General features: G+C 40.0%; 3 gene segments (V, D, J or C); all 3 read left to right on the top strand.

Moving 5' to 3' along the window:
• The first annotated feature begins 16 nt into the window (after window positions 1-16).
• Window positions 17-564, top strand: LOC116906204. The segment is given in 2 exon segments: window positions 17-93; window positions 203-564. Coding segments are annotated over 2 exon segments (408 nt in total).
• A 14,022-nt stretch (window positions 565-14,586) lies between these two features.
• Window positions 14,587-15,078, top strand: LOC116906205. The segment is given in 2 exon segments: window positions 14,587-14,632; window positions 14,717-15,078. Coding segments are annotated over 2 exon segments (408 nt in total).
• Window positions 15,079-23,822: 8,744 nt separating this feature from the next.
• Window positions 23,823-24,395, top strand: LOC116906206. The segment is given in 2 exon segments: window positions 23,823-23,923; window positions 24,034-24,395. Coding segments are annotated over 2 exon segments (408 nt in total).

The raw sequence follows: 24,395 nt of genomic DNA on the forward strand, positions 1-24,395 counted from the left end.
GTTCTCCACTCAGCAATCAGTACTGCAGCACTGCACAGATCCTCACCATGGACATCAGGCTCAGCTTGGCTTTCCTTGTCCTTTTCATAAAAGGTAATTGATAAAATGTGATTATCTCTGTTGTGTGCACATGAGAATAAGAAAGTTTATTTTGTTTTGTTGTGTTAGTGATGGTTTTCTAACCAGTATTCTCTGTTTGCAGGTGTCCAGTGTGAGGTGCAGCTGGTGGAGTCTGGGGGAGGCTTAGTGCAGCCTGGAAGGTCCCTGAAACTCTCCTGTGCAGCCTCAGGATTCACTTTCAGTAACTATGCCATGGCCTGGGTCTGCCAGGCTCCAAAGAAGGGTCTGGAGTGGGTCGCATCCATTAATACTGGTGGTGGTAACACTTACTATCCAGACTCCGTGAAGGGCCGATTCACTATCTCCAGAGATAATGCAAAAAGCACCCTATACCTGCAAATGGACAGTCTGAGATCTGAGGACACGGCCACTTATTACTGTACAAGAGACACAGTGAGTGAATGTTACTGTGAGCTTAAACACAAACCTCTTGCAGGATATTAGTGACCAGCAGGGGGCACAAGGAGCACAGAAAGCATCCAGTTACTGAGTGTTAGTTTATGTAGAAAGACCTGGAACAAAGTAAGGCTGGGACTCCTTAGTGTCTAAGTTTGCCTCTCTACAAGGATTCTCTCTCCAAGTGATCTTGTAATAACCCTTGTAGTAGACAAATGTTTATTTGATTTTTTTGTTACCCTGTTTAATATGTGCTTTGTATTCATTGTATTCATTTATTTATATGTTATTTAGTTTCTTTGTCTCTGTTTTCCTCTCTGTCTCTTCAAGGCTCTGTTCATGTATTTCTGATGCTTCTCTCTCTCTCTCTCTCTCTCTCTCTCTCTCTCTCTCTCTCTCTCTCTCTGTGTGTGTGTGTGTGTGTGTGTGTGTGTGTGTGTGTGTGTTGAGATGTTGAAATGTCTTTTTCTCTCCATCCACACAATAACATTGAAATAAAGTCCATCACTAAGCTTGTATTTCATCACTAGACATGGATTACAGTATATAGCTAGACTGCTTGGTTACGGAGTCCCAATATCACACAGTCTTCACATCTGAGAAGTAGGCTTTCTGATTGGCTACCTGCCAAACTGAACTATTTTGTAGTTATGGAGACTAAACACAAATCTTCCTGCTGGTGTGGTAAGAACTTAAAGCACAAAATTATACCTATACTCCCATTAAAGATGACTTTCAATGTAGGATAAACTGTGGCTTGAACAAAAGGCAGAACATCACGTAAGGAAGACAAGAATCTGTTTGAGGACCCTGGTTCAGATCCCCAAAAAATAAGGAACACATGAGAGTGTGGAAATAGAGAGTCTGTAACATTCCCTTCACAGTACACTATGTGGTCTTCAAGATAGAGTCAACATGGGAAACAAACAGGGCCTGTGACCATGAAGAAGATGACTTTGTGTCTCTCCATAAATATCACAAATATCATATGACACGGACCCAACACAGACCCAGCTTGTGGTGTCAGTAATAAAAATGTGTGTGAGGCTCCAGAATTGAGACATGAGGTCAATGTAAATAGTAATACTTACTGAGCTTCAGAAAGTTCTACACAGGTCCTATTCCACCCAAAGAGTAACATTTCTTAGTTCTTTCTCTGTACTTGTTACAGGTTGGTTTGTATAGTTCACCAAGAATTTAATAGAACAGATAATTTTTTGTGTTTAACACATTAATCTACTCTCCTTCCCTCAGGTTTCTAAGGATTTTCTTTTATGCTATTGTCCAAGAAACATGATGTAAATGACGATTGGTTCATTCTGAGTTGGTTTTCCTCATCAGAAGTCAGGTGTGGCATTTAGAATCTAAATATAACATACTTGTCAATGGCATTCTGGTCATATGCTTGGTGTCACCATAAAAGAAAAGTAGGTTCTGTGGTCATACCACCCTGAAACATTAGATCCCTGAGAGAGTAGGAAAGCATTAGACACCAGGGAATGATTATTGTTCTTGTCCAGACAAGACAAAACCTTTTTCATACTAAGGAGATAGAATATATATTAAATTAAGTTCTATGAACATGCACAAGAGAAAAGGAAATGCAGTGTGTTGTATGCTTAACAAAGAAAATGTGACTATGAAACTGCGGTACTGTGTTAAATTCTGTAACTGTCATCATTTTATTTGATATTTTATATCTTCTCTGAGCAGTGTGTCCTGCCAACCATCCAACTGTAGAACTTGCAATAGAAAGAGCAAGAAGACAGGTAAATATCACTTCCCTGAGTCCATGAAAACCAGCCCTGCCCTAACGCTGCTTGAGGAGAGAGGCCCAGGCCTAGGTAACCATCTCTTGACATTCCCTGATCAGCATTGAACACAGATTATTCTCTGTGTACATGGTGCTCTGCTTGATTTTCCTTGTATTTATTTTATGGTTATTTAAATGTACTTGACGGAGATGAGATTTTGTATTGTATTGTCAGGAAAAAGGCAAAAATTGCTTTTCATGACAGTTTTCTGACCAGCGTTCTGTGTGTTTGCAGGTAGTGTAAATTGCAGTCAGAGGAGTATGGGGAGGCTTAGTGAACAAAAAAAGACCCTCAACCTCTACTGTGCTACATCTGGTTTCACCTTTGGGGACTGCAATTGGCTGTCTGCATACCTGATGTGATCAGCAGGGATCTGAAGAGCTCTGGCTCAGATACAGCAGCCAAAGAGTGGCTCTAATGCAGCCGCCACTGTCAGGCAGCAAGATGCAGTGGGCAGCTAAGAGCCAAGGCCAACTTCACTGAGCAGGAAGTGGCTGCAGTAGGCTTGAGCAACTTCTAGCAACAAAAGCTTCAGGAGACAATAGTCTTCCCTGGAGTGGTACAGTTCGATAAGACAAACACTCTCAAACAATCTTTGGTGAAATGACCAGTATACTTTCTTCCTTGTAGAGAAGATCTTTTAAGCCTTTGGTGTAGATTGGGATCTTAAAGCAGATGTTTCCTGGAGGCTTTGTATTAGATGTTATGGATGATGCATCATCATGTGGAAGGACGTCAGATATTGTCCCGATGTGACTGATTGTCTCATTCCTCTCCTTGGGGTGTAGAGGTCATCTGTTCTAAGACAGGGACCTAGACAGGTATATGTTTTAATGCTTACAATCCTCAATTATGATAATTGCTGGAGTTCCTGAATTCACTCAACGTTACCAGGTTTTCTGTCTTGTGACACAGTCCACTGCCCCACATGACATGGCCTGGGTCCTCCAAGGTCCAGGAAAGGGCTGGGATGTGAAACATACATTAATAGTACTAGTACTTGCATCAACTATGCCAGAAACCTTGAAGGGACACTATCCCCAAGAAGCACTGCCAAGAACACCTTGTATCTGGAAATTAGCAGTCTGAGATTTGATGACATGGCCATGTATTATTGTGTGAGAGACATAGTGAGTGAATGTCACTGAGAATCTAGAAACAGACCTCCCTGCAGGGAGCTCAGGATGGGCAGGAGCCTCCGAGAGCACGTCGAGTGTTGCTGTAACCTCCCCAATCTGAATATGTCCATGCAAAGAAAATACAACTTGATTACTATGAATACTAGCTCATGCCTAGACTGGGAAGATCTCCCACTACACTATCCTATTCCCGAGCTGTGAAATCCCTCATAACTTGCGGTTTCTTTATGCTATGTGCTTCAGCTCCATCTTTCCTCCTTCTCAGAACTCCTCTCTCCCTCCTCTCCTGCTTCCCTGCCCCTGCCCAATCACTGACTCTCGTGTTTATTTTACAAATTAAGTGGGGAGAATGTTCTGATGAGGTCACCTGAGTCCTGAATAGAGACTAGGCAGCCATCCTCCTTACAGCAGAATTACCATCAAAATACAGATAACTCCTGGGCAAACCACACAGCCGAACTCTGAGTTACAGAAAGTTCGAAGTTCAGACAGGCATTAAAGAATGGACTCCTTTGTTTCTGGATTCACTCTACACATACACTGTGCAGTATTCCTGGAAGTATCTAAAATCTTATTGAAATATGCATTTTTCAACTGTGGTATACATTTTCATATTAATTCATTATACTGCCTTTTTTTTAGAGCCTCCCTTTCCCCCTCAGTGTGTATGTGTGTATGGGTATTTGTGCACACTCTGTCCATCTGCACCATATATTTTAAGACAAGTTCTATCACTGAGCCTGAAAAATCACACACTGACTAGGATAGTGGGACAGCAAGCTCCTGTGATTGCTCTGTCCTCACACGTCATGGATTGGATAACTGGTTGGCTGCCACACCCAACTCTTTGTGTAGGCATAGAGAACTAAGTTCAAAGATAAGATCCCATGCAATGTTCCTTGTTTAACAAGAACTTGAACCATGGATATTTTCACAGCTCCATTATACTTGATTTTAACTATAAGATGTGCTCTGACATGAACAAAATGGAGATCATCACACAGGTCAGAGGTGATTCCATGATGTGACCAGCATCAGTTCCAGAAGAAGCAAAAGAAACCAGAGATGGTAAACCCTAAACACAGAGCTGCTCAAACACACATCAGTCTGCAGGACAAAGTGCCCTCTGTTTGATTCCTCATTCAGTACTGGGAGTTAGGCTAATGGTAGAGCTCTTGTGTAGCATTGGTAAGACCTTAATTCAAATGGTAATGTTGCAAAAATGCATCTCTCATTTTAATTGATAAATATAACTTTAGAAAAATCACTACTCTATGTTAAAGATGAGGCCTCTGTTTCATCCAAGAGATCAGGCTATTTTTCATATCCATAGACTTAAATGAGTTGATCTCATGGCATGAGAGGGAATAGCTGTCCCTAGGTTAGGAAGTACAGATATAAAGTGTTTGAGATGAAACAAAGTGAGATGGATCACAAGAGTCCAGATCATGTGATAAACCATCCCACCAGCTTCTCAGCTAAGTGCTGAAGGTCAATTCAGATACTCATTCTAGGAGCAGGTGCCATACACCTGAGTTAACATCAACCTTAGATTTTATTATTACACCTTGTACCTACTAATAAGAATTGTAATCTATAACACAAATATATACATTATAATGATTTTTATAACTGAAAATGTACTGACCATTACAGATTTTTAAATCTCTCTTTGTCAATATGAATGAATGCCATGAAACTAATCCCTTGAATATTTATAAAAGAGTGTAGGTTAAGTAATTGAGCAAGTTTGGGGAGAGGAAGGATTTGGGAAGGGATGAAGAAAGCAAAAATTATGATCACAACGTATTGTATAAAAAGTTATCCTTAAATTTATTTAATTTTTTGTTAATTGTGATTAATTTTATTCTTTTGTTTTTGTAACAATTACATTTATTTTTTATCTTTATTAACTTGAGTATTTCTTATTTACATTTCAATTATTATTCTGCTTCCCGGTTTCTGGGCCAACATCCCCCTAACACCTACCTCTCCCCTCCAATATGGGCATGCCCTCCCCATCCTCCCCCCATTATCAACCTCCTCCCAACAATTACATTCACTGGGGGTTCAGTCTTGGCAGAACCAAGGCATTACCCTTCCACTGGTGCTCTTACTAGGCTGTTCATTGCTACCTATGAGGTTGGAGCCCAGGGTCAGTCCATGTATAGTCTTTAGGTAGTGGCTTAGTCCCTGGAAGCTCTGGTTGGTTGGCATTGTTGTTCATATGAGGTCTCGAGCCCCTTCAAGCTCTTCCAGACCTTTCTCTGATTCCTTCAACGGGGGTCCTATTCTCAGTTCAGTGATTTGCTGCTGGAATTCGCCTATGAATTTGCTGTATTCTGGCTGTGTCTCTCAGGAGAGAGATCTACATCCGATTCCTGTCAGCCTGCACTTCTTTGCTTCATCCATCTTATCTAATTGGGTGGCTGTAAATGTATGGGCCACTTGTGGGGCAGGCTCTGAATGGGTGTACCTTCTGCCTCTGTTCTAAACTTTGCCACCCTATTGCCTGGCAAGGGTTTCTTGTTCCCCTTTTAAAGAAGGAGTGAAGCATTCACATTTTGGTCATCCTTCTTTAGTTTCATGTGTTCTGTGCATCTAGGCTAATTCAAGCATTTAGGCTACTAGCCACTTATAAATGAGTGCATACCATGTGTGTTTTTCTGTGACTGGTTTACCTCATTCAGGATGATATTTTCCAGTTTCATCCATTTGCCTATGAATTTCATAAAGTCATTGTATTTGATAGGTGAATAATAATCCACTGTGTAGATATACCACATTTTCTGTATCCATTCCTTTGTTGAAGGGCATCGGGGTTCTTTCAAGGTTCTGGCTATTATAAATAAGGCTGCTATGAACATATTGGAGCATATGTCTTTGTTATATGTTGGAGACTTTTGGGTATATGCCCAAGAGAGGTATAGCTGGGTCCTCACATAGTTCAATGTCCAATTTTCTGAGGAACCTCCAGACTGATTTGCAGAATGGTTGTACCAGTTTGCAATCCCACCAGCAATGGAGGAGTGTTGCTTTTTCTCCTCATCCTCGCAAGCATTTGCTGTCATGTGAGTTTTTGATCTTAGCCATTCTCACTGGTGTGAGGTGAAATCCCAGGGTTGTTTTGATTTGCATTTCCCTATGACTAAAGATGTTGAACATTTCTTTAGGTGTTTCTCAGCCATATGGCTTTCCTCAGCTGTGAATTTTCTGTTTAGCTCTGAACCCCATTTTTAATAGGGTTATTTGTCTCCCTGCAGTCTAACTTCTTGAGTTCTTTGTATATTTTGTATATAAGCCCTCTATCTGTTGTCGGACTGGTAAAGATCTTTTCCCAATCTGTTGGTTTCCATTTTGTCCTAACAACAGTGTCCTTTGCCTTACAGAAGCTTTGCAGTTTTATGAGATCCCATTTGTCGATTCTTGATCTTAGAGCACAGGCCATTGGTGTTTTATTCAGGAAATTTTTTCCAGTGCCCATGTGTTCCAGATGCTTCCCTAGTTTTTCTTCTATTAGTTTGAGTGCATCTGGTTTGATGCAGAGGTCCTTGATCCACTTGGACTTAAGCTTTGTACAGTGTAATAAGCATGGATCGATCTGCATTCTTCTACATGTTGACCTCCTGTTGAACCAGCACCATTTGCTGAAAATGCTATCTTTTTTCCATTGGATGGTTTAAGCTCCTCTGTCAAAAATCAAGTGACCATAGGTGTGTGGGTTCATGTCTGGGCCTTTAATTCTATTCCACTGGTCTATCTGTCGGTCTCTGTACCAATACCATGCAGTTTTTATCACTATTGCTCTGCAATATTGCTTGAGTTCAGGGATAGTGATTCCCCCAGAAGTCCTTTTATTGTTGAGGATAGTTTTAGCTATCCTGGGATTTTTTTTATTCCAGATGAATTTGCAAAATGTTCTGTCTAGCCTCCAAAGAATTGGATTGGTATTTTGATGGGGATTGCATTGAATCTGTAGATCGCTTTTGGTAAATGGCCATTTTTACTATATTAATCCTGCCAATCCATGAGCATGGGAGATCTTTCAATCTTCTGAGTTCTTCTTCAATTTCTTTCTTCAGGGGCTTGAAGTTCTTATCATACAGATCTTTTACTTGCTTGGTTAAAGTCACACCGAGGTATTTGATATTATTTGGGACTATTATGAAGGGTGTCGTTTCACTAATTTATTTCTCGGCTTGTTTCTCTTTTTCGTAGAAGGCTACTTACTTATTTGAGTTAATTTTATACCCAGCCAATTTGCTGAAGTTGTTTACAGGTTTAATAGTTCTCTGGTGGAACTTTTGGGATCGCTTAAATATACTATCATATCATCTGCAAATAGTGATATTTTGACTTCTTATTTTCCACTCTGTATTCCGTTGATCTCCTTTTGTTGTCTGATTGCTCTGGCTAGAACTTCAAGAACTATATTGAATAAGTAGGGAGAGAGTGGGCAGCTTTGTCTAGTCCCGATTTTAGTGGGATTGCTTCAAGTTTCTCTCCATTTAGTTTAATGTTAGCTACCGGTTTGCTGTATAAGGCTTTTACTATATTTTGGTATGGGCCTTCAATTGCTATTCTTTCCAGGACTTTTATCATGAAGGGATGTTGAATTTTGTCAAATGCTTTCTCAGCATCTAATGAAATGATCATGTGGTTTTGTTCTTTCAGTTTGTTTATATAGTGAATCACGTTGATGGTTTTCCATATATTGAACCCTCCCTGCATGCCTGGGATGAAGCCCCCTTGATCATGGTGATAGATCATTTTCACGTGCTCTTGGATTCGGTTTGCCAGAATTTTATTGAGTATTTTTGCATCGATATTCATAAGGGAAATTGGTCTGAAGTTCTCTTTCTTTATTGGGTCTTTGTATGGTTTAGGTATAAGAGTAATTGTGGCTTCACAGAAGGAGTTCGGTAGCGCTCCATCTGTTTCAAAATGTGGAATAGTTTGGATAGTATTGGTATGAGGTCTTCTATGAAGGTCTGATAGAATTGTGCACTGAACCTTTCTGGACCTTGGCTCTCTTTGGTTGGGAGACCTTTAATGACTGCTTCTATTTCGTTAGGAGTTATGGGGTTGTTTAAATGGTTTATCCGTTCCTGATTTAACTTCGGTACCTGGTATCTTCCTAGGAAATTGTCCATTTCCTGCAGATTTTTAAGTTTTGTTGAATATAGGTTTTTGTAATAAGATCTGATGATTCTTTGAATTTCCTCTAATTCTGCAGTTATGTCTCCCTTTTCATTTCTGATTTCGTTAATTTGGACACACACTCTGTGTCCTCTTGTTAGTCTGGCTAAGGGTTTATCTATCTTGTTGATTTTCTCAAAGAACCAACTTTTGGTTCTGTTGATTCTTTCTATGGTCCTTTTTGTTTCTACTTGGTTGATTTCAGCTCTGAGTTTGATTATTTCCTGCCTTCTACTCCTCCTGGGTGTATTTGGGTGTATTTGCTTCTTTTTGTTCTAGAGCCTTTAGGTGTGCTGTCAAGCTGCTGATATATGCTTTCTCCTGTTTCTTTCTGCAGGCACTCAGAGCTATGAGTTTTCCTCTTAGCACAGCTTTCATTTTTTCCCATATTTTTGGGTATGTTGTACCTTCATTTTCATTAAATTCTAAGAAGTCTTTAATTTCTTTCTTTATTTCTTCCTTGACCAGGGTATCATTGAGTACATCATTTTCAACTTCCATTTATATGTGGGCGTTCTTCCCTTATTATTATTGAAGACCAGCTTTAGTCCGTGGTGGTCTGACAGGACGCATGGAATTATTTCTATCTTTCTGTATTTGTTGAGGCCTGTTTTATGACCAATTATATGGCCAATTTTGGAGAAAGAACCATGAGGTGGTTAGACGATGGTATAACATTTTGTTTTAGGATATAATGTTATATAAATACCTCTTAAGTCCATTTGGTTCATGATTTCTCTGAGTCTGTTTATGTCTCTGTTTAATTTCTTTTTCCATGATCTGTCCATTGATGAGAGTGGGGTGTAGAAATCTCCTACTATTATTGTGTGAGGTGCAATATGTGCTTTGAGCTTTAGTAAGGTTTCTTTTATGTAGGTGCCCTTGTATTTGGAGCACAGATATTTAGGATTGAGAGATCATCTTGGTGGATTTTTCCTTTGATGAATATGAAGTAACCTTCCTTATCTTTTTTGATGACTTTTAGTTGAAAATCGATTTTATTCAGTATTAGAATGGCTACTCCAGCTTGCTTCTTCAGACCATTTGCTTGGAATGTTGTTTTCCAGCCTTTCACTCTGAGGTAGTGTCTGTCTTTGTCTCTGAGGTGTATTTCCTGTAGGCAGCAGAATGCAGGGTCCTCATTGCATATCCAGTTTGTTAATCTATGTCTTTTTATTGGGGAGTTGAGACCATTGATGTCGAGAGATATTAAGGAATAGTGATTATTGCTTCCTGGTATATTCATATTTGGATGTGAGATTATGTTTGTGTGCTTTTCTTCTCTTTGTTTTGTTGTGAAGACGATTAGTTTCTTGCTTTTTCTAGGGTGTAGCTTGCCTCCTTATGTTGGGCTTTACCATTTATTATCCTTTGTAGCTCTGGATTTGTAGAAAGATATTGTGTTAATTTGTTTTTGTCATGGAATATCTTGGTTTCTCCATCTATGTTAATTGAGAGTTTTGCAGGTTATAGTAACCTGGGCTGGCATTTGTGTTCTCTTAGGGTCTGTATGACATCTGTCCAGGATCTTCTGGCTTTCATAGTCTCCGGCGAGAAGTCTAGTGTGATTCTGATAGCTCTGCCTTTATATGTAACTTGACCATTTTCCCTTACTGCTTTTATTCTTCTTTGTTTAGTTGTTGCATTTGCTGTTTTTATTATTATGTTGCGGGAGGAGTTTCTTTTCTGGTCCAATCTATTTGGAGTTCTGTTGCCTACTTGTATGTTTATGTCTTTTCTTTAGGTTAGGAAGCTTTCTTCTATGATTTTGTTGAAGATATTTACTGGTCCTTTGAGCTGGGAGTCTTCACTCTTTCTATACCTATTATCCTTAGGTTTGGTCTTCTCATTGAGTCCTGGATTTCCTGTATGTTTTGGGCCAGTAGCTTTTTCCGTTTTACATTATCTTTGAAAGTTGTGTCAATGATTTCTATGGAATCTTCTTCTCCTGAGATTCTCTCTTCTATCTCTTGTATTCTGTTTGTGATGCTCGTATCTATGGCTCCTTTCTATTCCTTTGGTTTTCTATATTCAGCGTTGTTTCCCTTCCTTTCTTTATTGTTTCTATTTCCATTTTTAACTCCTTCACCTGTTTGATTATGTTTTCCTGGAATTCCTTCAGGGATTTTTGTGATCCCTCTCTTTAGGCTTCTACTTGTTTATTTATGTTTTCCTGTGTTTCTCTAAGGGAGTTCTTCATGTCTTTCTTGAAGTCCTCCAGCATCATGATCAAATATGATTTTAAATCTAGATCATGCTTTTCTGGTGTGTTTGGATATTCAGTGTTTGCTTTGGTGGGAGAATTGGGCTCTGATGATGCCATGTAGTCTTGGTTTCTGTTGCTTGGTTCCTGTGCTTGCCTCTCGCCATCAGGTTGTCTCTGGTGTTACCTTGTTCTGCTATTTCTGACAGTGGCTAGACAGTCCTATAGGCCTTTATGTCAGGAGTGCTGCAGTCCTGTTTTCCTGTTTTCTTTCAGCCAATTATGGGAACAGAGTGTCTTGTTTTTGGCGTGTAGTCTTTCCTGTCTACTGGTCTTCAGCTGTTCCTGTGTTCCTGTGTCCTGAGTCCACCAAGCAGGTTGCTTGGAGCAGAAAAGTTGGTCTTACCTGTGGTCCTGCAGCTCAAGTTGCTCATGAGGGGCTGCTTTTGAGCTCTTGGTGAGGGCAGCAACCAGGATGGTCTGCTCCACCTTTTCGCAGAGCCCTGGTTCACCAGGGTCCCAGATGTTGTTAGGTGTTTTCCTCTGGAGTCAGAAATGTTGTCAGAGTGTAGTCTCTTCTGGGTTCCCTGGCTTGTCTTTCCCTCTGAATGTTTAGCTGTCCCTCCCATGGGATTTGGGTGCAGAGAACTGTTGCCTGATTCCCTTCAAGTCCGGGCATTGTCTGGACTGCAGGGGGTCTGCCATAAGAGTGCCCCTATTTTCCGGTTCCCAGAGGCCTTATACAGTTTACTCTTGGGCCAGGGATGTGGGCAGGGGTGGGCAGTATTGGTGGTCTCTCCCGCTCTGCAGTCTCAGGAGTGCCCACCTGTCCAGGCCATGAGCTCTCTCTCCCAAGGGGTTTGGGAGCAGTGAGCTGTGGGCTGGGATCCTTAAATTTATTTTTAATTCATTTTATTTTCATAATTAATTTTTCAAAGCACCTACATGTAATGGTAAGGAATAGTGATGCACACCTTTAATTCAGTCAATAGGGAGAAAATGACAGTACAATCAATGTCTGATAGTTTAATACCAGCTTGGTCTACATAATGAGCCCAGAACAATGACATTACCCCTGTCTAAAGAAATGATTTAAGAAAGCAATGCCCTCTGTCTATGAAGATGTATTTCTGTCTGAGAATGTGATGCTCTGTGTGTGTATCGTAATGTATTCCTGTATCTGTAATTGTGACTGTGTGTGTCACTATAGTTGCAGCTGTGCAGAATGTCAAGTTCCCTATACCCATTTTTCAATCAGAAGAATTTCAATTGTCCTAGTTCGCTATTTTTATGTGATCAATATTATGACTAAAAGCAACTGAGGAAGGAGAGAGATTCTGCCAGCTTAATTCTCACAAAACATCCCAGAGCAAAATCAGGACATGAAGTCAAGGAAAGAACTTAAAAGTGGGACCTGAATCAAAACATTAAGAAAATCATCTGACCAACTGTGTCTCCATAGTGGTCCTACATCCTTTCTAAGACAACTCAGGAACACAGGACCACGGATGACATCAGCCATATCTACCTGGCATATAATGTTTGTCATTATTTAAATGAATACCTCCACAGATTTGCCTGCAGACCAATCTGATGGATATGTTGGGTTTTTTTGTTTCTTTGTTTGTTTTGTTTTGTTTTTAAATTTAGTTTCCTTGTTTGCTGATTACTGTAGTTTGTATTATGTTGATAAAATCCTAGCCAGCACACAAATGGACAGTCTGGTATTGTCCTAGCAACATGACAAATTAAGTGAGTATCCATCTGTGAACTACATATAAGTAGCAAATGAATGAAGAAAGACATTAGTAAGGATCCACCTCTAGAAATTAAGACGATTATAAATAAAGTATGAATTTATCATGAACTCGTGCTTTTCCTAATGACTTTTTCCTAGTAACTTTATTGTAGAGAAATTTATGGAAAGCAGCATTATGGGACAGAATAGGGACACAGGTTATCTCTGAAGTAACCAAAGACAAAAACACATGAATAAGTAGACTTGTATCACATTCCCCAATATAGTATAAAAAGGTGAATTTATTTCTATGATACTCCTTTCCACAATGAAAACACAATGGAAATATCAGACAAACCCAAGATGAGACCTACTGAGAATAATGTCTGAAAAATATCCTCCTAACCCTCAGAGTATCAGAACAAGAGGAACACAACACTAATACTGTTAATGACCATTAAATGGATGGCTTTCTCCCTAATGTGAATGGTCTGCAACCACAGCTGCTCAAAGTTCAAAGATAATGCACAATGAAATAAGAAAAACAAAATGTTGGGACTACAAGGCCAAGTAATAGATCCACATTCTCGGAGTCCTAGCAAAGAGATTGTGATAGCTCTGTACTTCTCTTCCATGCTGTTTCCATTACCACGGTATGGGGAGAAGCTCCCCACACTCTTACTCTCTATGGTGATCAACACCTCAAGTCGCAAGGTTCCTCATGTTCATGCCCGCCCTCTGCCTCACTTTGCCTCATCACTCAGTGATCTCTGGCTTACCTTTTACTTCAATTAACATAACAACCTGGTGTCAGTCTACTGATTTTTATGAATTGTTATGAACAGCTGACTTTCCCTTCACTCACCAATACACAATCCTATTTAGAACACATTATTTATGTGCTACAAGCTGAAACAAGAAACAAACAGAGATGTATTTAAAAAAAAAGTACATTGGTACAGAGAAACTGACATAAATCAAGAGGTGTGAAGACTAGGTCCCAACTACAGTGTCCCTAAATAGGAAGGCTAATTCACTCAACCTACTGACATAGGACCCACATGAGTCCCTTGGACCTACTCTCAGATAAAACTCTGAAACAAAATGTGCTAAATATTTGTGAACTGCTTTCTTAAATGTTATTTCTTCAGAAGTGATGAGACTAAAGTGAGTCTACAGTAAGTGTATTTTAAAACAGCTGGTCACTCATATATAAAAAAGTATAAATATAGTTGGAAAACAATTTGATTACTATTTGCTAAGTAAAAATTATACAGATTTTTGCACACAATTGAGTAATCATCACTTCTATACTTTTATACTGAAACAAATGCAAATAATACATAGTTATCCTACTGATATTTATGGTTGTCAATTTATGTGAAGATAACTTGAAAATCAATTGCAATATAAGGCTATTTATTGTCTGTGGATTTGCATCTTTATACTCAAACCAACTGGTGAAGGAGGTGCCACTAATGCTGTTCTGAAAAGAATAATAAATATAAAAATCTAAAAAAAAAATAATAGAAAAGAATCGAAGAGAATTACTTTCCGGGCAAAAAATTCCCATTCCATCTTACACGTTCTAGAGCAATTTGCAATAATATACGATTGCATTGAAGATAAGGTAACCTGTTCTACTTTTATTGCATGAATAAAGAGTCACCTACTATAAAGCTCCCTATCCCCTCCCCCTTTTTTTGCTTCCAAGGCCTGCACAATGTGACTAATACATTTTTATTTAGAATTGTAAATCCAAACACTAACAGGAAAAGTTCCTGAATTTTCAGCTCCATTTTTTCTAAGCACAAAGTTATCATAGGCACATGGAGAGGAAACTAGAAATTCTGTCCTGCACTTCCTTTTATCTTCTCAGGATCCTCCCTCAATGCAAAGTAGCCCTCAGGCCCAGACTGAAAGCCCAGGCCTAGCTGAGGAGCCACATCTCCTTCTCACTAGAGCCTCCTTCACAGCATGGCTGTCCTGGTGCTGTTGCTCTGCCTGGTGACATTTCCAAGCTGTAAGTGTTTCAGAGTTTCAGGAGAGAGATTCAGGCACTTATTCTATAGGACGAATGACTAATGGTGATGTTAATTGTCCGCAGGTGTCCTGTCACAGGTGCAGCTGAAGGAGTCAGGACCTGGCCTGGTGAAGCCCTCAGAGACCCTGTCTCTCACCTGCACTGTCTCTGGGTTCTCATTAACCAGCTATTATGTAAGCTGGGTTCGACAGCCTCCAGGAAAAGGTCTGGAGTGGATGGGAGTAATGTGGAGTGGTGGAGGCACAGATTATAATTCAGCTCTCAAATCCCGACTGAGCATCAGCAGGGACACCTCCAAGAGCCAAGTTTTCTTAAAAATGAACAGTCTGCAAACTGAAGACACAGCCACTTACTACTGTGCCAGAGACACAGTGAGAGAAGTCCAGTGTGAACTTGCACAAAAACTTCCCTACAGGGATTCTTAGGACCAGCAGGGGGCGCTGAGGATCAACAAGTTCTTTCCAGGATCACTTCAGAATATAGAAAGCTCTGGCTTATGATGTTTAAGCATGGGTTTTAGTATTAAAGATATGGACTCTTCTTCCAGCCATGGAAATTCTCTAGCACATACTCTTCAGTGTCATATTCTATTAAACTTCTTGTTTCTTCACACAATAGAAGAATCATTAAGTGGTTCTATAATCTAACAGTGTAAAATAAGAACAAATTATTGAGTTGATATTTATGAAGATGACTCAGTGAAACACTGTGGATGAGGAAAGCCAGTGAGATTTGTTAATGTATTGTTTCTCTCATGACTGCAGTTTTGGTAACATTTCTACTGCTTACTTAAATGATATTTGAAAACAATTGCATTCCTCTTCTCTAACATAAATTTTCAAGTCCACAATTTAATGATGGCACAATTAGCAGGTTTAATACTAACAAATAGTATCTTCTTTCCATACATAAGGAACATAATACATGGCTATTAACTGTGGCCAACATCCATACATATTATTATTGAGATTATCCTTTTCTTCTAATTGACTAGTCTTCCCATTCTACACTGTCTGAGCTATGATCTACTGTAAGGCTTTGGGCAGTGAGAGAAAATCTGATAAGGTTGAGTTAAGGCTAGCAGCTAGGGATGGTAGGAGCTTTTTTAGAACCAGGCCCTTTCACATACCTGCATCCTTTCACATCCCCCTCCCCATAGGGATATTTGTAGCAGTCAGTCACTTAGAGGCAATAGCTCCAAGCACTTCCCCAGGTAAATGAGGCACCCCAAACATCTCAGACCAAGCCAATCTGAAGTACCCACTGTCAGACCCCAATCCACCCCAGAAAGGTATACAAAGATCCTGTCCAGAAGAAATAAAGGTGTGTGAGAATAACTTAGTCTTCTGAGAGATTCTGTAATAAGAGTTGTAACATCACCACCAAGAAAGAGAATTTCTCTCCTAAAATGCTGCCAGGAGCTCCCCTGCACTACAGTGGCCAGTGCAGCATCTTGGAACTACAGCAGTGGAGACAGCAGCAGCAGAGGCCATGGAGCCCAAGGAGGCTGTTCCTCTTCCCTGCTCATGAACTTTCACCTGTGCTTGAGCATCTGACCTGGCTGGAAATCTCTGTGGAGAGCCTCCAGTACACAGGCCCACAATCAGCCTGACTTAGTTTTACTTTCCCTCAGATCAGTTTGGGGTTCCATTTGAGTAGATGTTTTGTTCTCTTGGAGCTCCTGTACCTGCTGACTTTTCCAAGTTGTAAGTGTTTCAGGCTTTCAGGAGAGGAAAACATGCTTGACACCTATGACATGTATGACTGCTGGTGATGTTATACAACCCTGGGTGCCCTGTAGAGATTCAACTGAGGTAGTCTGGACTCATCCTGCTACATCCCTCACAGAGCCTGTCTCTCAACTACCCTATCTCTGACTTCTCATTAACCATCAACGATGTAAACTGGGCCCTCCAGCCTCTAGCAAAGGTTCTGCAGTGGATGCTAGCAATGTGAAGTAATGAAATCACATTATATAATTCAGATCTCAAATCCTGGATCAGCATCATCAGAGAAACAACAAATAGTCAAGTTTTACTTGAAACTGAACAAAGTTCAAACTTAGGACACAGACATCTATCTCTTGGCTAGAGAAACACTGAAGGGACTTCAGTATGAACCTAAACAAAAAATCTCCTCTCTATGGAAAATGTTGTATCAAACAGTTTGACAAAAGCTTGAAATGGCAAACACTACCTCTTTCTTTCATATGCAGAAAAATCATTAAATTTCAGGGGCTCTAGCTAAGATTCCATTTACACGCAGGCAAATTACTAAGACCAAAACCCAAAGTGATAGCACATGCTGACAAGGACTTGGAGCAAGAAGAAGACACTCCATTTCAGGTGGGAGTGAAAACTAGTACAACCTCTCTCAAATTACATTTGGTTGTTTTACAAAAATCTGGGAATACTTATAACTCAATACCAAGCTATATCATCCCTGGGCATATATCCAAAGACCACCCACTATACCACAGGGACACTTGTTCAAGAATGTTCATAGCAGATTAATTCATAATAGCCAGAAACTTGAAACAACATAGGTGTCCCTCCACTGAAGAATGGATAGGAAATGTGAAACATCTAGACAGTGTAATACTATTCCTATTAAAAACAAGGACCTCATGAATTTTGCAGGCAAATTATTGGAACTTGAGTATATCATGCTGAATAAGGTAACACAGAACCATAAAGCACTTATGATATGTACTCACTAGTTTACACTAGTCATAATGTGCAGGACAATCATGCTACAATCTAAAAGCACAAGTAACTGGATAGTAAGTTAGTCTCAAGGGATGATGCATGGACATCACTAAGAAGGGGAAATGAAATACTCAGTGGAGGTAGACAGAGAGAGGGAACTGGGTAGAGAGAACAGATGAGGAGTGGGCAGAGGATGCCAATCAGTTCCAGGGAGATAGAGGCAAGAGGTGGGTGGGAATGAGAATTGAAATATACACAATGGTGTTGGGGGCATCATTGTTTCCTAACTAGAGCTGTAGGACAGGAGAGTACATGGCAAGGCTATGACTCTAACCCCAGCTGAGATTCCAACCAGCCGGGATATAGAGACTGAAGTGTCCACCTCTTGTATCATGACAGGATTTTAAAAGGAAGGATGGGTACTTCGTTAACCCATAAAAATTGTCTTCCCATTGAGATTAACACAATTGTCTCCTGAGAGGCTTCCTCCAGCTGGATATTGAGGCATATGCAAGGCCAAACAGGCTGGGCAACCAAAAACAGAGCATGCAGGAGACAGACCTAGACCCTCTAAATATCTGTAGCAAATGCACAGTTTGGTCCTCATGTGGGTCCCCTAACAAGTGGAAGAGTCACTGTTATGGTCTCTATTCTCTATCATTGGATTCCTTTCCCCACACCCGAACTGCCTTGTTGAGCCTAGGTAGGAGAAGATGTGTCAAGTCCTGCAGAGATAAGGCACTCTATGTTGGGGTAGTATCCCAGGGTGACTCCCCTTATCAGAGGAGAAGGGGGAATGACCATGTGTGGAGGGATTTCTAAAGCAAGACTTGGAAGAGGGGAAAAAGGGGGCTGTGATTGGGATGTAAAGTGAAAATAAATAAATAAGCAAGTAAACAATCAAATAAATAATGCATACAGGGATTCTTGTCTGTAGTAGAATAGAAGAGCCAATAGAATGGAGATGCCCTCAAAATTCCCTTCTCTTAAATATATCATGTGATTATATTTTATTTCACAAATTGACGTATTCTAACACAGTAGTTGTTGTGTTTATAAAAAGACGAAGGGTGAGAGAAGGAATATGTTTTGGTGGATGAATGGTAAGGTATAGGGTAAGGGGGTAACACCTCAGGCACATACTGAGGCATTCTTTCCCTTCGAGGGAGCAGTCACAATAAGGCATAGTATAGAAGTGAATTAATTCAGGGCATAGAGTCGGTACTAAAGAGGGTAGTAGAAACCACGAAAGTCAAAGAGAGAGAGAGAGAGACAGAGACAGAGAGAGAGAGACAGAGAGACAGAGACAGAGACAGACACACAGAGAGAGACAGAGAGAGACAGAGACAGAGAGAAAAACAGACAGAGACAGAGAAAGACAGACAGACACAGAAACAGACACAGAGAGAGAGTAGAAGAATGGAGCAGTAAAGATGGCCTTGAGCACTGGAGAGGAGGGGACTAAATGAGGAGAGAAGGGGAATGGAGAAGGAAGACAGAGTGGGAGCAAGAAGACAAGAGCAAGAGAGAGCAGAGTGGGCAAGCAGCCCCTTTTACAGTGATTCAGGCATACCTGGCCGTTATCAGGTAACTCTATGGCGGAGCTTAGACAAACTGCCAAGACTTGTCATATTTTTCTTTTAAAGAAAAACTGATTTTTAATCCCTTTTCTGAGATGTGAATCTCCAGGATAAAACATAGACTACAAAAAGCAGAAGACAGACATAGTATTTTCTTGGGCACACAACTTTCTGCTCTCTCCTCCTGTAAATAACTGGGGTCCTTCCTTTTAGTCAGTGAATGTGGACAAAAGAGGTTTCATAAAGTCAACATCTCCAATTACAACAGAAATGGAATTTAAATTCTAAATGAAACACTTCTGATAACCAATGATATGAGAACATTTCAAAAAATTAATGAAAAGAAGAGGTGCCTGCTTGGAGAGAAAGGGGCCCCTGTTCCCTATGAACATGACCATGATCCTGTTCAACTTTGGCATTTAATATGCAGGATCCCATGGATTTAGAAATAGCGATCACATGACCCAGAAATCTCATGTACATTTGTACACTGATGGCAGGTAGTGACATTTTCATTTGAAATAAATTTTTACATGTCAGGGTTGATGTCTTGATCTCACAGTTGCACTGTCTCTCTGTCAGGAATCTCTGTCAGGAGGCATGATGTGTGAAGTCATAGGAAGACACTCTCACTGAATGTTGCTTGTAGCTCGCACATGCCTATCTTCCTCTTCCCATGTGATATTGGCATAGAACATTATGATCAGAAGCAACGGGGGAAGGAACGAGTTTCTGCCATCTTTATTCTTATAAAATATCACAGAGGAAAATTAGAACATGAAGTCAAGGAAAGAACTTGAAAGTGAGAACTGAATGAGACACCATGAAAAAACTCATCTGAATAATTGTGTCTCCATGGTGGTTCTACATCCTTTCTAAGACAACACAGGAACACAGTACCACAGTGGCACCAAACACATCTGCCTGGGATTTCCCTTATTGTCATTTAAAAGAATACCTCCACAGATTTGCATGTAGACCAGTCTGATGGATAGGTTGTTTTGTTTTGTTGTTGTTGTTGTTGTTGTTGTTTGGTATTTTTGTTTCATTTTTTTCAATTGAGGTTCCTTTTTTGCTGATGACTATAGTTTGTATTGCATTGATAAAATCCTAGTCACCACACAAACAAACAGTCTGGTATTGTCCTAGCAACATAACCAAATAAATGATTATCGATGTAAATAAACATGTGACCAAAGAAAGACATCAGCAAGGATCCAACTCTGAAATTTAAGACGATTACAAATAATGTGTGGCTTTATCATGAACTCATGCTTTTGCTAATGACTTTTTCCTAGTAACTTTATTGTAGGTAGATTTATGGAAAGCAGCATTGTGGGACAGAATAGGGACACAGATTATCTCTGAAGTAACCAAAGACAAAAACACATGAATACGTGGACTTACATCACATTCTCCAATATAGTATAGAAAGGTGCATTTATTTCTATGATACTCCTTTCCCCACTTTTGTAACCACAATGAAACTATCAGACAAACCCAAGATGAGATCTACTGAGAATAATGTCTGAAAAATATCCTCCTAACACTCAGAGGATCAGAAAAAGAGGAACACAGCACTAATACTGTTTGTTAATGACCATTAAATGGATGAGTTTCTCCCTAATGTGAATGGTCTGGACCACACCTGCTCAGAGTACAAATATCATGCACAAAAAATAAGAAAAACACAATGTGGGGACACCAAGGCCAAGTAATAGATCTACATTCTTGGAGTCCTAGCAAACAAATTGTGATAGCTCTGTGCTTCTCTTCCCTGGTGTTTCCATTACCAAGGCATGAGGAGAAGATCTCCAGTCTCATACTCTCTATGGTGATCAACACCCCAAGGCACAAGGTTCCTCATGTTCATGCCTGCCCTCTGCTCCACTTTGTCTCATCACTCAGTGATCTCTGGCTTAACTTTCACTTCAGTTAACATAACAAGCTGGTGTCATGCTACTGATTTTTATGAGTTGTTATGAACAGTTAATGTTCCCTACATTCACCAATGGATAATCATGTTTAGAACATGTTTATATGCTACAATCTGAAACAAGATACAAACATACATATATGAATGTACACTAATACAGAGAAACTTACATAAATTAAGAGTTTCAAAGACTATGTCCCAACTACAGTGTCCCTAAGGAAGGCTAAGACACTCAGCCAAATGACATAACACACATCAGTCTGATGAGTTCTCCTGACATTTTCCCCTGACCTAGGATAGAGGTTGATTGAATTTTTCTAATGGAAGAAAAACTTCCTTGTTTCTTTGTTTTCTAAACTCAAGATTTATTGCCTCATACCTTTGATTTCAGAAGGCCTGTGTCTTCAAGGGTTGGGAATACATGGTATGTAACATCTTTGTAACGTACAACCTTGAATAATTAAAAGATTTTAACACATGCACTTCAGAAAAACAGTTATGGTAGTTGTTATCTTCCCCAACAGAAATCCTACAATTGTCCTATAGCCCTTTAAAACCCAGTGAATGCCGTGGATCCTCTTCAGTAGCTGTACCAATAGTGGTTCCCGAAATCTTCATTCAATGTCTGCTCAGTGTCTTCTATTTCTGTTCCTGGTCACCATTCATTTAGGAATCCAGATCACATACAGACATTGTCAAAGGTCCCCCACTTATCCCACTAATCCAGGAAACAGCAAAATAAAAGACCTTGGTCTTTAGCTCCCAGCACTTTTTCTCTAAGGTTCTCACACAGCCCCATGTACCACAGCCACACATGCCAAAGCTGCACATACCACACCCCCAATATTCTGTACCTTATTTCACAACCCTTCTCTGTTTAGAGTATCTGTAGTTATGTTTTCACCATTCAGGGACCCTTCACTTGCCCCTTGGGGTGAGAAAATCCAAGAGGTAAATTGGCACCTCCTCTGGGTTCCTATCCTGTTCTCCAAAATAAGCAATGAACCCAACTGTTACCTAAACCTCTTCCACTGGTTCATTATTGTTCCCTTTCACAAAAACCATATACAACCTCAGGTCTCTGTACCTCTTTTTCCAGACACCTGCTCTCTCTCTCTCTCTCTCTCTCTCTCTCTCTCTCTCTCTCTCTCTCTCTCTCTGTCTCTCTCCCCATGTTTGTATATGTGCAACTGCAATGTTGGTTCTATTATCATGGTTTCAAACTGCTCCTTGGAATATGGTGTAGTAAAATTTAAAAAAGAAAAAAGAAAACCTCCTTTACCATTGCCTTTACTGAGGGTTGCCTTACCTATCCACCCTTATATTTTGCAGCATATATCTTAACATTTTCTTTGGGGATTTATTGTCTTTAGACAATTCAGCCATCTAGTAGGCACCTTTTTTCTAAGTTTTGAAGAATTGTATACTCCACGTGTATAAGTTTAATATGTTTATGTCTCTATCCTATTTTCCCCTTCAACATCCCCATATCTTTGCCAACCACATATCTCAACTCAACCACTCTCAACATCATGGCATTTTTATCCCAAAAATGCTGCCCATATGTGCATGTGTGTAAAGGCAAGCATTGCAGCATAGAAAATCGACCAATGACCACATTGTGCTCTTCTCCATGAAATATCTATATAAAGCAGTGCCTCACTAAGACAGAAGACCTGGAAAATACTTACAAAGTCTATATTAGGTTATGATTGGCTTGGTTTCAGGTGGGGCTTACACAGAAAACAGCCATCATCAGTGCATGGATTGGATAGGCAGGTCCTGTTCACAAGACATTATTTCACAGTACTCAACCCCAAGTTTCACATGTTTAATTTTCTCTAAGTCCTCTTAATTCATGCCCTCTGAGCCTTGGAGGAATTTAAAGGTGACTGTAAAATATTACCTCAAACAATAAAACAAAGCCTTGAGAAGACAAAAACAGTCTGTTTCATATGCAAAACATTCTTTGGGTGCCTGCAGTTGTGAATTCTATTTTGTAGCATTAGGAACTAGAAATGTAAAAAAGGGCCACAGCTTATGCATAGGACACGGATGACCAAGGACAAGGGAATATTGGTGATGTGAAAGCAAAATTGAAGTGTGGTACGTGGAACCGAATTGGGAGGACTGAAACAAGAGAACTGATTAAATATGACAAAGGCACCCTAAAAGATAATTAAAAGCCACAGGTATATGGAGTATGCTAACTGGAGAAAATAAAAACTAATATAAAACAACATAAAACAGTCACATGTTAAATGATATACACATGCAGAGAGAAAATGTTGGAGGGGGGACTTTAAAGGAATAAATTAATAACTTCAGAATGAAAAATGAGTGAGTTTGCTGCAAATATGCATCTGTCTCCATGACCAATTTTGAGTCTTAGACAGTCTCCACAATGTCTAATTTAGAAATATATATATAAAGTCTAAGGACAGTATTCTATCATGAAGAAGTAACTTTCAGAAAAAACCCAGTGTTCTTGTCACAAAAATGAGTTCTGCTACCATAACCTTACAGGAGTAACTGTTTCCAAAAATCACAGTTGGGAGAAGCCATGTCCTGCTCAGGTATTGGAAAAGACTGAGCACATATGTAGAAACACAAGTATGTATGGTGCTGTTTAATTACATATTTATACTAAAGAATCCTGACTATGAAAACAAAACTTCTGTGCACAAGGACAAAAGAAAACTAAATGTAATATGGTGAATCTTTACCAAAAAAAAATGTGAATATGAAACCACGACACTTAGTCAAACTCTGTAACTGACATCCATATCTTTGATGTCATATATCTGCTATGAGCACTGTTTTCAGCTCAGGTGTAATGCCATAGCATGTTTTAGCAGTAAGATATGCAAATAATTCTTCTCTATGCCCATGAAAACCAGCCTGTCCTGACCCTGCAGCTCTGACGGAGGAGCCCAGTCCTGGACTCTGAGGTTCTCCCACTCAGTAATCAGTACTGCAGCACTGCACAGACTACTCACCATGGACATCAGGCTCAGCTTGGTTTTCCTTGTCCTTTTCATAAAAGGTAATTGATAAACGTGTGATTATCTCTGTTGTGTGCACATGAGAATAAGAAATTTTATTTTGTTTTGTTGTGTTAGTGATGGTTTTCTAACCAGTATTCTCTGTTTGCAGGTGTCCAGTGTGAGGTGCAGCTGGTGGAGTCTGGGGGAGGCTTAGTGCAGCCTGGAAGGTCCCTGAAACTCTCCTGTGCAGCCTCAGGATTCACTTTCAGTGACTATGACATGGCCTGGGTCCGCCAGGCTCCAAAGAAGGGTCTGGAGTGGGTCGCATACATTAGTAATGGTGGTGTTAGCACTTACTATCCAGACTCCGTGAAGGGCCGATTCACTATCTCCAGAGATAATGCAAAAAACACCCTATACCTGCAAATGGACAGTCTGAGGTCTGAGGACACGGCCATTTATTACTGTACAAGAGACACAGTGAGTGAATGTTACTGTGAGCTTAAACACAAACCTCTTGCGGGATACTAG

Source organism: Rattus rattus, chromosome 7 (genome assembly GCF_011064425.1).
Source record: "Rattus rattus isolate New Zealand chromosome 7, Rrattus_CSIRO_v1, whole genome shotgun sequence".
In the NCBI taxonomy this organism is placed as follows: domain Eukaryota; kingdom Metazoa; phylum Chordata; class Mammalia; order Rodentia; family Muridae; genus Rattus; species Rattus rattus.